The 18,113-nt window shown below is 38.2% G+C and overlaps 1 protein-coding gene across 3 annotated transcripts in view; it reads left to right on the top strand.

The window, feature by feature from the left end:
- Positions 1 to 560: 560 nt before the first annotated feature.
- CFAP97 (cilia and flagella associated protein 97) overlaps positions 561 to 18,113 on the top strand; it is a 36,048-nt gene continuing 18,495 nt past the window's right edge. For 2 of the 3 annotated variants that reach the window (XM_077762245.1, XM_077762262.1), the window contains exons 1-2: positions 561 to 583; positions 8,917 to 9,956. In XM_077762245.1, the coding sequence (XP_077618371.1) occupies positions 8,933 to 9,956 (1,024 nt within the window). In that variant the 5' untranslated portion in view covers positions 561 to 583; positions 8,917 to 8,932. Of the gene's footprint in view, positions 698 to 8,916; positions 9,957 to 18,113 lie in introns of all 3 variants that reach the window. The other variant, XM_077762254.1, reaches the window with a different exon arrangement.

Here is an 18,113-nt window from a genome sequence, read left to right as displayed (position 1 = left end):
AGGTCATGATCTCACGGTTTGTGGGTTCGAGCCCCGCATCGGGCTCTGTGCTTGGAGCCTGTTTCAGATTCTGTGTCTCCCTCTCTGTCTGAACCCTGCCCTGCTCACGTTGTCTCTCCCTCAGAAATAAATAAAAAATTTAAAAAAACCAAAAAAACCAAAAATCATGGCATTCCACATATTCCATAGACATTTTTCTATTACCCACCTCACGTACCAGTAGTCAGAAGCCTCTCTAATGTGCTCTTGAATCACACAACTAACTAGTTCTTTGATCTGAAGTTTGCGGATATAAACAATCACAAAGTCACGGCTGCCCCCATGTTTACCCTGTTGTTTTGGTGAGGAATTGCAAGACCATTAAAGCCACTTTCACAGTTAAAGTAGCCACCCTAGCAACTAGGTCCACCGACATTGCTGTTCACAGCAGGGGCCACAGCGGTAATCCCTGGACGTTGCACCGGGCAACTCAGGACCTAAAAGATTAGTTTCTTCACGTGTCCCTTCCCACTGCAGAGTGGCGGGCCCGGCCTCCCAGTCCCTGCCACCCAGANGAGGTGGCAGCGGCGGCCCCGGCGCCCAGGTAAGCGGCGCGCGAGCAACCCTTGCTGCCCCGCCCGCTCCGCGCCCGCCACCCTCCCCTCCGTTCGGGATCCGTTTCCCCTCTCCGGAGCCCCGGCTGCGGCGAGCACGCAGGGTCGGTATGAGGAAGCTGGCGCGGGAGGTTAGGAAGGCCGTCCGGCCGGGACCCCCAGCCCTCGGCTCCGCCAGCCCTCCGGCCCGGCCCGCCCCCTCAGGTGGCGGGTGTAACCACAACAAAGACGTCCGAGCCCGCGGTCGGCAGGTCTGTGGGGCCGCCCGCAGCCCCACCTGGTCCCTGTGGGAACCGCTCGGCCTGCCCTCCGGTCGCTTTCGGGGATGGAGTCGGGGCCGGGGTCGGCCCGGAGTTAAGAAGTGGTTGTAACCGGGAGCCGGGGTCGAGTCACCGCCGCCCTCATCCGCGCGGCCTTGACCCTGTACCCCGGGGCCTGAGGGGCTGTCAGTTATCTTCTACGGGAGGAGGGGGTGTTGAGGGCGGGGAAGATAGTGGTTCGAAGGAGGTGGTGAACGGAACCTCGAGTTCCTGGAAAAGGGGTGTTTACTTGGGGCCGAGATTTTCGTGTACCCAACGGGTTACCTTCTTTAGACCATATTATATATATAATTATAGAAACAGTGTAATGTCACAGTAGCAAAATGATAAGTTTTAAAAATGCCATATTCTTACTTGTGTGTTTTCCTGATGTCTTTGAAGGAGCATTATTTCTGTTGCTGGCTCTGTAAGAGCTAGACAAATGGTTGAGGGTCCAAGGACCCCCGGTCAGCTTTGACAAATACTGGTTTTCATTGAGCCGCAGAAGGGTTTTTAAGTGATCTATCCTTTAATTTTTACCCTTTCCCAGTATGTGGTGAAGAGAATCTTTGCCGCGTTATTAAATGTATATTTTTATTTCCCAATGTAAATTGAATCTCATTAACTTGGACATAAATGTTTATCAGAAAAGTTGCTTGATGGATGGGATCACTGGGTAATTTTTCTGCAAATTAAGTTTAAATCACTGGAGTATTTAAATCCTTACAATAACCCTGTCTGTCGGATATTATGCCTGAAAAATCTCACATGGTTTATGCACTGCCACCTCTCGCGAACTGTGACCACCTAGGAAGGTGAGTCCTTAAAACTGTTGAGGACTCCATGAACCACGTAAATACAGATAAGGGGATAGTTAATTCTGGTTTGTAGGGGAGTGGAGTGGTGGTTCGTGGGGGACGATTGTGGGAAGCTGTCTGGAAAAGCATTGATTTTTCAGCTCACATAGCTAGCGAGCAAAGAGCAGAACTCAGTTCAGTCTTAAGTCTCCGAACTCCAGACTCCCTCATCGGATAAACACTCTTGGAATGTCTAATGTTTGTCAGATCCTACTTGGGGCACTGGGGTATAAAGATGAGCAAGATGCGAAGAATTCCCCATTTGGTAAGGAGATAAGGCAGGAAACTGTTAGCTATGAAAAATAGGGATTTCAGAGAAGTTCCAGTCATTTGGCTTACAGACTGATGTTGGAATTTAGACCTAGTTCATAAAATGTTAAAGTTGGGAAAATCCTATCCTCCTAATGCATGAATTCCTTTTGTAGCATCCCAGCAATTGGACATGCAGTTTTTACTCCAACATTATCTAGTGACTTGTGGCTCATAATCTTAGAAAGTAGCCCATTCCATTTGGGCAGTTCTTATGTTCATTTCAGAACAGCTTCCTTATACATTATACATCTGTTGATGCAAGTCCTATCTCCAGAACTACCGAAAACATTTCTAAATTTTTTTTTTCATATCACAGTCTTTTGAGGATTTGAATCCCCCCTTTCTCTTAGCCATTTTTTTACTAGCTTGTGAATGTCTTGTTCTGTAAACCATTGATCATGACTTAGATTCTAGACTCTTCCCCATAGCACCCAAAACTGAATGCTTCATTCAAGAAGTAGTTTAATAAGCAGCATATAATGCATGTTGTCTTAGACTGTATATTGCTATCCCCGTATGATTTAAGAGCATTTTAGTCTTTTGGTTTCTGAGTCATGCTTTTGCCACTTGGTAAGCTCCATGTCTTTTTTTCAAAGAACCTTTTAAGTGGGGGTCCTCTGTGCACCTTCCCTCATTCTATGCCCGTGCTATTAATTGTGTTATTATTTGGCTGTTTCAGAGCGTACCTCCCCATTGGATTTTTAGCTTATTACTCTTCCTCTGGTTGTTTCAGTACAGCATAATCAGTCAGGCTGCTGTCTGGCCAGACCACCTGGATCCAAATCCTGACTCTTTCTAAAGCTTTCTAGCCCTGTGGTGTTGAAAATGTCAGTTAACCTCTCTGTGCTTCAGTTTCTTCATCTCTAACGTCAAAGTAGTTACCAGCATTAAATGAATTGATTAATGAAAAAGTGCTTAGAAAGTGTTTAGTATATAATCTATATGAATGTTGGCTTCTTTTCCATTTACCTAGAAGCTTCTGAATCCTTATTTTCAAATGTCCATCTCAGGTTTTTTTATTCACAAATTTGATAAAGCTTGAAATCACAAGAAGCGTACTTGAAACAAACTAATAGCTTTAAATTGGTCAAGCCGTTTAAATTTGCTAGGCCTTAGTTCTAATGTAGGCGTAAAATCTTTTTCAAGACTGTGGGGAACTCTGAGGGTACAGGAAGGGTATTAGCTCTAATTTGCATTATTTTGCCATGTACCATCTTGAGGAACTTTACGTAAGTCTCCCTCAAGGTTATCAAGAATCACAAGATATGATTTGAAATGCCAAATACACAAAGAGGAGGCTTGCTGGAAACATTTCAAGTTTAGTGTCTTCCAGAATTGTTACTCTCCTTGCCAGAAATTCCATTCACTATTCGCTTTGGAAAGGGGGTTTGGTTTGGTCACAAGCTCATATTGGATTCTGGGGAGTCACAAGTTAATACAAAGTTCTGGATTCTTGTTACTTAGATTAACATTTTTTAATTTACCTAAGGCTACTAGTTTATTTAAAATGTGATGCCAGTGAGATTTGTTCCAATATACTTTGTTAGAGGAAAACTGCTACATGGCAGATAAATCCAGCAAAATGCATGGCAATCACTGGCATATGTATCTAATTTTAACTGTACAGACCACCCTCTCCTGCAGAGAACTGCTCCTAAAACCATATTGCTAAACAGGTTCCATTTTGCTTTAAAAATCACAGGGCCGCCTGGGTGGCTCAGTCGGTTAAGCTTCTGACTTTGGCTCAGATAATCTAATGGATCCTGAGTTTGAGCCCCCACTTCAGGGCCTGTGCTGATGACTAGGAGCCTGGAGCCTGCTTCGCATTCTGTGTCTCTCTTTCTCTCCCCAACTCACACTCTGTCTCTCTCAAATATAAATTTAAAAAAATTTTTTTAAATGCTTAAAAAATAAAAATCCCAATGATGAGAAGAAAATCTTGTTATCTTGCCCACAGTTTACCATCATATAAATCATAGATAATCACAGCAATGTATCTTAAAGGTTAAAAAAACAAACAAACAGATCTTAGTTCCTTTGGAAAGACTATACTTTGAAGCAGAATAGAACAGTGATTAATAACATGATCCTTAAACTAAGCCTGCTTTAGAATCCTGGCTGTGCCACTTACTAATTGTGTGACTCTGGGCAAGTTCTTGCTCTGCTTCATTTTTCTCATTGGTAAATAATAATAATAAAACTTCTTAAGCTTAGATACATTTTAGCTGTTAGATACTAGAATAATAGCACTAATATAAAATGGAACTTAGTTATTATGTTCATTTTGTCTATTTCCTGAAAAATGTAAATAAAGTTTTCTGAGGGATGGAAGACAATCATTTGGATGATTTGTTTTTGAAAGACTTTTTAAAAATGTTTATTTATTTTGAGAGAGGGAGGGGAAGGGACAGAGAGAGAGAGAGAGAGAGATCCCAAGCGGACTCTGCACTGTCAGTGTGGAGCCCCATGCCTGGCTCAGACTCAAGAACTGTGAAATGATGACCTGAGCCAAAATCAAGAGTCAGAAGCCCCTGAAATATTTATTTTTTAAACTGACCTGGAAAATTTTTGCTTTGGGCTATGCCATGAAACCATTTGTTTTGAAAATTTGAAGAAACTTAAAAAATATTTTTGGTTTTAATCACAAGGTATTTTAAAAAATTATTTTAATGTTCTATTTATTTCTGAGAGAGAGAGAGAGACAGCACGAGCAGGGGAGGGGCAGAGAGAGAGGGAGACACAGAAACCTAAACAGGCTCCAGACTCTGAGCTAGCTGTCAGCACAGAGCCCAGCACGGGGCCTGAACCCAGGAACTGTGAGATCATGACCTGAGCTGAAGTCAAACGCCCAACCAACTGAGCCACCCAGGAGTCCCAATCACAAAAGTATTCTTAGCCATGTAACAAAGTGAGAAAGAAAAAAAACAGTAACAATAACTCCCTTTTAGTCCATGTTTTGACATTTTGGGTTAAAGTGTTAATTACATTACAAAAGAGGGTAACTTTGGGGGGAATTTAATGACAATGTTTTTAAGAGCTTCTCACCATTCAGTGGCTGTTTTAAGTTGTTTTTCTTTCTGAACTCAGGTGGGCAGAATTGGATTGATAATGATCAATCATACTACTTCCTTAATTTTTTCCTAATTAAGTAGGCCCTGGGGCGCCTTGGTGGTTCAGTTAAGTGTCTGACTCTTGATTTCAGCTCAGGGCATGATTTCACGATTCTTGAGTTTGAGCCCTGCCTCAGGCTCTGTGTTGACAGTGCAGAGCCTGCTTCAGATTTTCTGTCTCCCTCTCTGTCTGTCCCTCCCCTGCTTGCACTCTCTCAAAATAAACAAACAAACAAACAAACACTAAAAAAAAGTAGGCTCTAGCCCAATTGTGGGGCTCAAACTCACAACTCTTAAATTAAGACTCACATGTTCTACCAGCTGAGCCAAGCCAGGCACCCCTCAATCATACTCCTTAGTTATGTGATAATCCATGATCACTGGCTTCTGCCAAGTTCTTTATCCTCACCCCCACCCCACAACCGTCTGCTTCCTCATCATTATTCCTCGCCTCTCTTCACAGCGTCATAGTTGTTTAATGTATGGTCTTCCAGTCCATGCTATGTAACTTTGTGCCCATGAGGAATTTAGTATTGTGTATGTTTTAAGTTTTAAATAATTGTATTGTTCACTTAATTCTGCTCTTCTAGTAAACTTTATTTTTGTAGCTTTCAGCTCACCCTTTTTGACTGACATATAGTATATCACATACAACATTTCATTTATCCATTTTCCTCTTATTAGACATTGAGTTTTTCCCTAACTTGTTGCTATTACAAGCAATAGAGCTGTCATGAACATCTTTGTACATGTACCCAGATACACAGTTGTCACAGAACCAAGTTTGAGTGGGAGTGTGTCTGACTCAAGTCATTCTTTTTCATTGTGCAGACTCCCAGTTATCACTTACTTGCTTAGTTTATTGCAAGGACATTATAATAGTAATGGAAATAAAAAAAATGCAGTGGAGTTGTTGGTTTTTCTTCTAACGGATAAACTTAATTTTGCCCTCCCCCCTGCCCCAGTTTTTAAGTGTGTAAATTGTATTATTAACCCAATATGGCTAATAGTTTTGTATTGTGCATTTTTCGTGCTGATATATCACCTGAATCAGAGATCCACAACTTTTTCAGTAAAGGATCAGTTGGTAAATATTTTAGGCTTTGTGGGCTATATGGTCTCTATCACAGCTACTCAACTTTGCAGCTGTCGTGTGTAAAACTTTATTTACAGAAACAAAAGGCAGGTTAGATTTGGCTCATGCACAGTAGCTAGCTGACTCCTGATTTAATAGTTATTTTAATGGAATTATAATATTCCTCTTTTGAAGTTTTTTCAGTATTACTGAAATAATATGATGAATTCCATTCCTCATTTTTAGTATTATATTCTTAGAATAAATTTCCGAAATGAAGGTACTGATTCAGAAGGCTTAAGGCTTTCTTACAACTCTGAAAATTAATTGCCAAATTCCTTTAAAGGACATGTTTCAATTTTTATAAATTAAGAGAGAGTAAAAAAAAAAGAGAATAGACTTTATTTCACAATGGATAAATATGACATCTAATACCTTATTAAATATTATTCGAGGACTTGTGGAGGAGGCTATTGATTTGAGTTTTAAAACTTAAGAGGGCATTGATCTATGCTATGAGAAATGATATCTTTTTTTAGGAAATAATCTTTCTTATATTTAAGATTTAGGTATAAGTTATCTAATTTTTTTAAGTTTATAAGATCTTAGACATCTTATCTCAGTTTAAATCAATTTAATTCTAATAATATGTTAAGAATTGTATTTTATTTGTTTATTTATTTTAACGTTTTATTTATTTTTGAGAGACAGCGTGAGCAGGGGAGGGTCAGAGAGTGAGGGAGATACAGAATCGGAAGACAGGCTCCAGACTCTGAGCTAGCTGCCAGCACAGAGCCCAACCCAAGGCTTGAACCCATGAATTGTGAGATTGTGACCTGAGCTGAAGTTGAACGGTCAACTGACTGAGCCACCCAGGTGCCCCAGTATGTTAGAAATTTTTTTTTTGAACAAAAAATTTTTTTTTTAATTTTTTTAATGTTTTTTCTTTCTAGGAGAGAGAGAGAGACAGCGTGAGCAGGGGAGGGTCAGAGAGAGAGGGAGTCACAGACTCAGAAACAGGCTCCAGGCTCCGAGCTGGCAGTCAGCAGACAGCCCGACACAGGGCTCAAACCCACAAACCGCAAGATCATGACCTAAGCGAAAGTTGGACGCTTAACCAACTAAGCCACCCAGGCGCCCCAGAACAAATTTTTTTCACATTCATTTTTTTTTTTTTTTTTTTGAGAGACAGCACAAGCAGGGGAGGGGCAGACAGAGAGAGAGATACAGAATCCTGAGAGGGCCCCAGGCTCCGAGCTGTCAGCACAGAGCCCGATGCCAGGCTTGAACCCACCAACTGCAAGATCATGACCTGAGCCGAAGTTGGAACTTATTTGTACTTTTATTAATCTGGACTTAGCTTAAATTTCTCTGAACATTGTATACCATTTGCAAACTTGCTTAATAGCACAATTCAATTTTAGTGTATTTGATTTTCTTATGTACCTTGACCTCTTGACCAGGGATATTGACTAATAAAGGATGTCTTAGTAAGCACTTAGACATTTTTAATAAACCTAATAAGTCTAACCTTATTAATTTAATCAGATTCCCTTAAGTGTGTAAAAGTTGATTGTGAATAAATTTTTATAACTTTAATATGTCAGACTCTTAAATTCTTGAAAACCTTAAAGGCAAAAGAAAATTACCCATGATGATAAAATGTATTCCCACATATACCTCTAATCGATCATATTAACCTATAGCATTAGTATTAATAGCTTAAGTTTGGTTGACTTTTAAATCATATTTGTACTTATTTTTATAGTTTGCAGTATCACTTCAACAATTAAAGACTCCAGAGTATTGTGATTACTTTAGAATATAGATTACATAATCTTTTATTGTTTGATTTGACATAACAGAATTAATCATAATTTGATACTCAGCACAAAATTGGATTGTTGGCTGTATATTATTAGAAATTTATATGTGCCGTTCCTTTAATGTAGCTCATATTATTTGCTCTTTTGAATGTCATTATGGACTAATAGTTTTCCACAGAAGAACTTTTTCATTTTTAAGTTTTGTGTGCTTTGGTTTTCAGTGTTAAATTGTCCAACCTGGACAGAGGAGGCCCTTTTAAACTGGAAACTTTGTTATATTACCATTATATCAGGCATATTTGAATATTGTGCCTTCTGAGAACAGTAAGATACTCTAGGCCCTTATTTTTTCTTTACCTCCAGAATTCTTTACCTCAGTTACCTTCCAAGTCATTATGGTTTTTTGATTGTTGTTGGGTTTGTTTTTTTTTGTTTGTTTGTTTTTTTAGAATAGCATTAAAAGTCAAATTCTGAATTCAAGCTGGCTTAGCTGATTTTAGGAGGTTTTAATACCATCCTTTCTTAGTCTAAACTAATTGTACTTCTAGAAGGCAGATTTTCCTTAGGGTTCACCTAGGTATATGTTTGTGATATGCTTGCCTTGATAACTTGTGAACTGAACTATTAGACTGACTTATTTTTCAAATCACTGGTACAATTTGTTATTACTACTATAGCCCCATTATCATTTCACTGAGTTACTATTTTTTGGGCGTTTTGTGTCATGTTTGTCTATAACCAAACTTCTCAGTTTCACATATGCAATTACTGTAAAAAAAAAAAAATAAGAAAAGCATTAGTAATTATTCTTTAGTCTGATGGTAACACTGGCCTCTTTTTCCAGATATATTTTTACCATCATGGATCGGTTTGGAGATATATCAGAAGGTGAAGTGGACCATTCTTTCTTTGACAGTGATTTTGAAGAAGCAAAGAAATGTGAAAGTAACTCAGTTTTTGACATGCAAAATGATGACCCTAAAAAGAGAATAGATAAAGATACAGAAAATGTAAACTTGAAATTTGGAATACAAAGAAAAGAAAACGAAATAAAAAAGAAAATTCCTCCAGAAGAACACCCCGTAGAAAATGATAATACGCGAACCAGAAGTTCTTTATCATTGACCACTTCAAGGTCGAAAAAATTGTGGGATGCTACAACAGGGCATAAAATGCACTTGCCCATGCCAAGTAGAATTCCCAAAATTGTAAAAGAAGGTGAAGATGATTATTATACAGATGGAGAGGAAAGCAGTGATGATGGGAAAACGCAGCATGTCAGGTCCAAGACAGCTAAACCACCTAATAACCTTAAAAAAAACATAAGTAAAAAGTATTCCAAAAGTAATTCCTCTTCCTCTTCTTCCTCATTGTCCTCCTCATCTTCAAGTTCAGGTACAGATTGTTCAGATACAGGGTCTGATAAATGTATTTCTGATTCATCTCCATCATTAAAGAAACGACTGTCTGGTGTAACCCACTTGTCACCAAAACAGAAATATAAATCAGGAATAAAATCAGCAAGAACACGGCCTTCAAGTACTAAACTAAAAGTCAGTGACTGCACTGAGGAATCTGAAGATACTGTGACAGATGTCACTCCTCTCTCAACTCCAGACATCAGCCCTATTCAGTCTTTTGAACTGGGAGCATCAAATGATCAAAAAGTAAAAGTTAAAAGGCAAGAAAACGTGAGTCAAGAAGTATATGGAAATGTTGAGGATTTAAAAAATAATTCAAAATGTTTGAAATCCACCAAAAAGGGAAAAGAAAAAACTGGGCCTGATCTCACTCCAAAATCTTCAGTGTTAGATTCCAGTTTAGACCACAGATATAAACAAAAAGTCGTACATGACACAATGGACCTTAATCATCTTTTGAAAGGTAAGTTTCTTTTCTTTTTAAAAGCTGAATGTATTGAACTTAGTTATTAAACTTCATGGTATATTGAGCTTAAATATCAAACACTATTAATTTGCATAGATTTTTCTAGATATATTTTATAGTTGGATAATTGATAGTATAGTAACTTTACGAATTATCTTGTTTTACCATAAAAATATCTCAAACATCATTTATACTACTGAGAAGCTAAATTAACTCACTCTAGAAACTACTCCACCCTAAATTTTGTTTTAGTGTCTTACAAAGTCATAAAACCTAGAGGGAACAGCTAGATAAGATAAATGGGAGAGGTGGACCCAGATGTTTTCACATTTGAGAGGGATGTAGGCATAAGATACCATGCGCTTTTGGGGCGTCTGGGTGGCTCAGTCAGTTGAGCGTCTGACTTCGGCTCAGGTCATGATCTCACGGTTCATGGGTTCCAGCCCAGAGCCTGGAGCCTGCTTCAGATTCTGTGTCTCTCTCTTTCTCTGCCCCTTCCCTGTCCATGCTCTGTCTCTGTCTCTCAAAAATAAACATTAAAAAAAAAAAGATACAGTGCACTTTCTTCTTTTAGAAAGGCAACAGCACTAAAGTTTAAATAACCTAACCTGTTGTCTTCACCTCAGAGAAAGTGGTGAGAATGCTGGTAAATGAAAGAACTCAGGGGGCACCTGGGTGGCTTAGTCGGTTAAGCGTCCGACTTTCGCTTAGGTCATGATCTCGTGGTTCATGGGTTTGAGCCCCGCGTCGGGCTCTGTGCTGACTGCCAGCTCAGAGCCTGGAGCCTGTTTCAGAGTCTGTGACTCCCTCTCTCTCTGATCCTCCCCTGCTCGCGCGGTCTCTCCTAGAAATAAATAAAAATTAAAAAAAAAAAAAGAAAGAACTCAGAATAAGCTGTAGGGAACTATTCAGATTTTAAGTTAAATGTTAAAGAGCATTATTTGAAAATAATTACCAAGTTGACAAAACAGCATACTTCAAGTTTCATTTCCTTGAAGATTGAAAAATTTTTGAAGTGTAATTGACATAGAATATTCTATTAGTTTTAGGTGTATATCCTGATGATTCGATGCTTTTATACATTATGAAATGATCCCCATGATAAGTCTAGCAACAACTTATTTCCTGTGTCTAAGAGTCTTGTTTCATTTTGTTTGTTCATTTGTTTTTTTAGATTCCACATACAAGTGAAAAACAAATATGGTATTTGTATGACTTATTTCACTTGGCGTCATGCCCTCTAGGTCCATGTTGCCACAAATGGCAAGATTTCTCTCTCTTTATATTCCATTGTATACATATACCACATCTTTTTGATCCATTTATCTGTTGGTGGACACTGAGGTTGCTTCCATATCTTGGCTGTGGCAAACAATGCTGCATTGAGCATAAGGGTGTATATTATCTCTTCAAATTGTTTTCATTTTCTTTGGATAAATACCCAAAAGTAGATTGCTGGCTCATAGGGCATTTCTGTTTTTAGTTTTTTGAGGAACCTCTGTCCTGTTTCCTGTATTGGCTGCACCCAGTTTATGTTTCCAACAGTATAAGACAGTTCCCTTTTCTCTACATTCTCACCAACACTTGTTGTTTCTTGTATTGTTGATTTTAGCCATTCTGAAAGGTGATATCTCATTGTGGTTTTGATTTGCATCTCCCTAATGTTAGTTATCTTGAGAATCTTTTTATGTATCTGTTGGCCATCTATATGTCATCTTTGGAAAGCTATACAGGTCTTGTGTACTTTTTTTTTAGTTTTTAATTAAAGTATAATATTCAGGGTTATTAGTTTCCGGTGTACAGTGCAATGATTCAGTAAGTCTGTACACTACTCAGTGCTCATCATGATAAGTACTCATAATCCCCTTTATTTCACCCATCCCCCCACCTGCTTCCCCTCTGGCAACCACTGTTCCTTTTGTATTTAAGAGTCTTTTTGTCTCTTTTTCCTTTGTTTTGTTTCTAAAATTGCACGTATGAATGAAATCATATAGTATTTGTTTTTCTCTTGACTTATTTAGTATTATATCCCCTAGGTCCATCCATGTTGTTGTAAATGGCAAAATTTCATTCTTTTTTATGGATAAGTAGTATTCCATTGTATATATATGTATATAGACACATTCATACACTTACCACGTTTTCTTTATCTATGGATGTTTCCATATCTTGGCTATTGTAAGTAATATTTCAGTAAACATGGGGTGGATATATCTTTTCAAATTAATGATTTCTATTCTCTTTTGGATAAATATCCAATATTGGAATCACTGGATTACATGGTATTTCTATTTTTAATTTTTTGAGGAGCCTGTCATACTGTTTTCCACAGTGGCTGCACCAGTTTGCATCCCCACCAATAGTGCTTATCTTTTTTATTTTACCCATTCTGACAAGTATGAAGTAATATTTCATTGGGGGTCTATTCAGTTCCTCTACCCATTTTTTTAACTCTTTTTTTTTTTTTACGTTTTATTTATTTCTGAGAAAGAGAGACAGCGTGAACAGGGGAGAGTCAGAGAGAGAGGGAGACACAGAATCCGAAACAGGCTCCAGGCTCTGAGCTAGCTGTCAGCACAGAGCCCGACACGGGGCTCGAATTCATGAACCGTGAGATCATGACCTGAGCTGAAGTTGGATGCCTAACTGACTGAGCCACCCAGGCGCCCCTCCCCTACCCATTTTTTAATCAAGCTATTTTTTTATGTTTTTTGAGAGTATAAGTTCTCATGTGTTATGGAAGTTAACTTCTTATCAGATGTGTGATTCAAATATCTTCTTCCATTCAGTAAGCTGCTTTTTCATTATGTTGATGGTTTTCTTCACTGTGTAAAAGCTTCTTAGTTTGATGTAATCCTGTTTGTTTATTTTAGCTTTTATTATTCTTGCCTTAGGAGACTGATCCAAAAAAATACTGCAAAGACTGATGTCACAGAGCTTACTGCTTGTGTTTTCTTCTAGGAATTACATTCTACAGGTCTTAAATTCAAATCTTTAATCCATTTTGAGTTTTTTTTTGTATATGGTGTAAGATAGTCCAATTTCATTCTTTTGCGTATAGCTGTCCAGTTTTTCTAACACCATTTATTGAAGAGTCTGTCTTTTCCCCACTCTGTAATCTTGCCATCTTTGTCATAGATTGACTATTGAAGATACCTGGATTCTCCTATTGGTTTCTGCATACAACTGTTTTGATATGTTGTTTTGGCTGAAGTATGTGAAGAAAATCTGGTCTCACACAGATCTATTTGGAAAATGGAGGAGTATTTTAGTAGCCTTTTCAATTAATTTTAGATATTCTTTGATACCATACTAAAATTCCACAGGTATTAGTTTCTTAAGTGTGAGTTGCAGTGTGAAATTTGAGACTAATTCAGTCTTTACATTATAATTTATTTATCGATAGTACATCTTGAATGTGTCTTTTAACCTTGTATGGTTTTAACAGGATGTATAGATTATTTGAAAATATTCACTCACTGATCTTACAAATGACATATTTCAGAATATGTTGTATAGAAATTATAGTTGTTAATATCCCCATCAATCAGAAAGCTTTTGAGAACTTTCAAACTCATTTACCAAAAGTATAATTTTTACTAAAACATTCAGATTTTATTATCACCAAAAAAAATACTCTGAATTGTTTTCCCTGAAGTTGACAGAATGTTATTTATTTATTTATAAGATTTTATTTTATTTAANATGACCCAAGCGAAAGTCGGACGCTTAACCGACTAAGCCACCCAGGCGCCCCTATAAGATTTTATTTTTTAAGTAATCTCTACACCCAAGATGGGACTCAGACTCACAACCCTGAGATCAAGAGTTACATGCTCTACTGACTACTCAGCCAGCCAGGCATCCCCACAGAATTGTTTTTAAAAGTTAACATTTGTAATGCAAGGGCACTTGGGTAGCTCAGTCGGTTAAGCTTAAACATATGACTTTGGCTCAGGTCATGATCTCACGGTTCGTGGGTTCAAGCCCCACATCAGGCTCTGTGCTGACAGCTCAGAGCCTGAAGCCTGCTTTGGATTCTGTGTCTCCCTCTTTCTCTGCCCCTCCCCTGCTCGTGCTCTTGTCTCTCTCTCTCAAAGATAAATAATTTTTAAAAAGTTAAAAGTAACATTTGTAATGCAAAAATTGGAAGGTAGTTAAAATTAAATCATTAAAATTTCTATGATGAGATAATGCAGACTGCTCACTAATGCTTTGTATTAATAACATGCATCTTAGTATATTTGCTTTTTTTTTCTGTCTTATTCCTAATGCTGCATTATTCTTAATTTCTAATGTGATTTGTGTGTTTAAAAGTAGCAGACTAGGGGCGCCCGGGTAACTCAGTTGGTTAAGCTTCCAACTTTGGCTTCAGGTCATGATCTGCGGTCCATGAGTTTGAGCCCTGCTTTGGGCTCTGTGTAGTCTCAGAGCCTGCTTCGGTTTCTGTGTCTCCCTCTCTCTCTGCCCCTTCCCGACTCATACATGTGTCTGTTTCTGTCGAAAATAAAAAACATTTAAAAGTTTTTAAAGAAAAAAATTTTTATATGTATCAAACTAACATTTGGCACATAAAATATCTCATAAAATTTTCTTAAAAGTTAGGTATAAAAAAAGTGTGAATGTATATTAGAAAGAAATGTTACAGAAGATTAATGAAAATGTATAATATAACTTGTAGGTTTTATAGTGTTTTTTAAATACTGTTTGCTTAAGTTATAATTTGCATTTTAAGGACCCATTGTTGCATTTTTTATTTTTATAAGTACTTTTTGATTCCACAAATTATCAGCACTACTCTATCCTAGGAATTGGTGGGGTGGGGGACACATCCAATAAAAAAGTTTCTTTTAGGAAGAAGGCCCATGACTCTTAAGAATTGCCAGATTTTAAAAACCCATCTAATGGAAAATAGTTTGTGATGACTGAGCTTTTTTGTTCACGACTGTTAATTATCTGTTTATATTAGGTTGAATTTGGAAACAATATTTCTCACCTAACAAGAATTCTAGAAATAAATCACGCTTGAGAGTTGACCAATTCATTGGCTCAAAAATGTCCTCAGAGACCCAAGTTCTACCACTGTGTTTAACCAGCTGTGTGGTGTTGGTTTCATTCTAAGGCTAGTAGGAGATGTCTGCAACAGTTTTTAGTATTCATACCCAGACATGATGATGCTAGAGAAAGGGAAACGGTTTCTTCCTTTGGCTTTCTCAGGATGGGGGAAACTTTAAAGAAGCACTCTCAGCTGACTCACTTATGTCTTATTGCCCAGAATTGGGTAACACTCCTATTCCTAAAACATTCATTGGCAAGAGGAATGGGATTATTGTGGGCCAGTCACTCACCCTGGAGTTAGGGGTAGGAGTCAGAAGGAAAGTCAGCTTCCCCTTAAGGACATGGCTTCCTGGGAAAGGGATAGGTAGGTGTCTTTCAAAGGGAAGTGGGGGTGAGAAGACTTGTTAAGAAGTAAAAAGAAGGAGGGATACTTGGGTGATTAAGTGTCCAGCCGACTCTTGATTTCCACTCAGGTCAGGATCTCATGGTTGAGTTCTTGAGATATAGCCCTGTGTCGGGCCCTGCACTGACAGCACAGAGCTGGCTTGGGATTCTCTCTTCCCCTCTCCCCTACTCACTCATGCTCGCGCACACCTGCTCCCTCTATCTCAAAATAAATACTTTTTTTTTTTAAAGTAGGAAAGTAGAAATGTATGCTAATTGGGCATCCAACTTTATCTGCTAGGCCAAGGTTTCTCAAACTTCACTATGCATACAAGTCCTTGGGAACCTCTTAAAATGCAGATTCTGGTTCATTAAATCTAGAGTAGAACCTTTTTTTTTTTTTTAATATTTTACTTTTTGAGACAGAGAGACAGCACGAGTTGGGGAGGGTCAGAGACAGAAGGAGACACAGAATCTGAAACAAGTTCCAGGCTCAGAGCTGTCAGCACAGAGCTGCATGCGGGGCTCGAACCCATGAACCAGAGATCATGACCTGAGCTGAAGTCAGACGCTTAACCAACTGAGCCACCAGGCACCCCTGGAGTAGAAACTTTCTCGTCAGCTTGGTGGTGATACTAGTGCTGATCCAAGGACCATAGTGTTGAGATTCAAGACACAAAAAAACTATTTGGTTTCATTGAAAAACAATACAGGTATCTATCATTATTCCTTTCTAATTCATTTTTTAAACTTAGTTGGATATGGAAAGCCTAAACATTTTTCCCACCACAAATCCCTAAACAGTTCCTCTAAATAGAATTGAAGCATTGAAATACTGTTTAAACACAGAAACTGAGCTAAATGTAGAAGGAAAATTTATTCATACTGCTGCACAGTAGGGAATCCTGATCTGAGTAACCTGATTATAGTAGTGCTCAGAGCTTTTAGAGGTACAGGAACAAAGGTGGCATTTTGCCACTTGGTACATCTGTTACTGGAGCCCTTAATACACAAGGGTTCCTTTATAACAGTAAAAGATTTTATTTATTTCTTTTAAATTTTCTTTGACATTTATTAACTTATTTTGAGAGCGAGCATGTGAGCAGGGAAGGGGCAGAGAGAGAGGGAGACACAGAATCCCAAGCAGGCTCCAGGATCTCAGCTGTCAGTACAGAGTCTGATGCCAGCCTTGATCTCACGTTGTGAGATCATGACCTGCGCTTAAATCAAGAGTTGGAACTTAAATGACTGAGCCACCCAAGCACCCCTTTAACAGAAAAAGATTTTAAACACTAATTATGGCTAACAGCCTATTGCATAATTTTGTCTTTTAAAATTATTGTTCATGCTCCATTGATCCACTGTTTTTCAGATCCAAGAATATTTTCATAAGATTTCTTGATTTTTCCCCATAAAACTAAAACATTGGAACTGGTAGGATAGAGATGTGTGCATGGCCAGCTTATGCCTTTTCTGCACTCATTTCTCAATACACTTTATCACTTTCAATTTACACTGTATGGGTTCTTCTAGGTCTCTTTGGCTCAGCTAATTTCTTCTTAACTTTTTCCACTTCAAGTGAAGAAGACAATAGTGGTCGTGCATACCACATCTTAGAAATTGTGAGCAAGAGATGTGATGCTATCAGAGAACAGCTGAGGTGGGAACACAGCATACTCTACACCCCTTCGGTGTAAACATTACACTCAAATAGTTTATTGTTTTCAGTAAAAAAGTTAGTGAGCTATTAGAACAACTCTTGGGCCAGAGTTCAGATAGTGAGGGATGCCTGCAGAGCTAACAGTGTTAATGTTATTTATTGGTTTAAAATAAACTTGTTAACAAGTTTGTAAATTTGAACTATAAAATATTAAGCCTGTGAAACAAAGCTTAATTGAAGAATGTAAAATCAAATATCCCAGTTATAGGCCAGAGAACAGTGATAAAATATTGAACTTACAAAGTGAGGTGAAGAAAATTCTAGAAGTGGAATCAGAAGATTTTTAGCTTCTGGGTTTTATCCACATGACAATAGATAAAAAGTTAACTATTCTGTGCCCCAGTTTCTTCATTTATAGGATGAGGTCATTGACATAGGTTGCTAAGGTGTATTCTAAGTTCAGAGTTCTTGGATTCTTTGAGAACTATGAGAAGGGAAGATTAGTGTGGACTCGCATTATTAGATGTCTGACTCTATTTTCTTATTTGTTTATTTTATATATCTTTATGGTAGACCTGGAAAGTTTAGTAGGATTTCTAAATATTCCAGCCTCTTTTAGCTCTGTTACGTGTCTGATTTGGCGGGGACTTCCCACCCCACCCCAAGCCTGCCTTGGCTATTTAAATGTTGAAAAGATATGGTTGGAATTAGTTCTTTGACATTGGGCTGTAAAGCACTGAATAGGCAGGCAGAACATTTTTAAAGTGGAGTAAACAAAAGTTTATGCGTTGAGTTTTGGCATGAATCTCTCATGTTTGGAGAACAGTGAATAAGTTGATATGACCACACTTGAAGGTATTTTTCATACTTTGTACAGGTGAAATTAGGTCAGTTTAAGAAGAATCTGGCGGGCAGAATAGACACATTTTAGAAATGCACCACCTCAAATTTTACTGCCTATATTCTATGTGAAATAATTAGATACATCATTAGAGGATGTACCCTGAGAGGAAAAACTAATGAAAGAGAAAGAAATGAGATTAAGGTGGCAC

Source organism: Crocuta crocuta, unplaced genomic scaffold (assembly GCF_008692635.1).
Source record: "Crocuta crocuta isolate KB4526 unplaced genomic scaffold, BGI_CrCroc_1.0 scaffold90, whole genome shotgun sequence".
Taxonomy (NCBI): domain Eukaryota; kingdom Metazoa; phylum Chordata; class Mammalia; order Carnivora; family Hyaenidae; genus Crocuta; species Crocuta crocuta.
The sequence above is the reverse complement of the archived record's forward strand: the minus strand, read 5'-3'. Positions and strand labels throughout refer to the sequence as shown.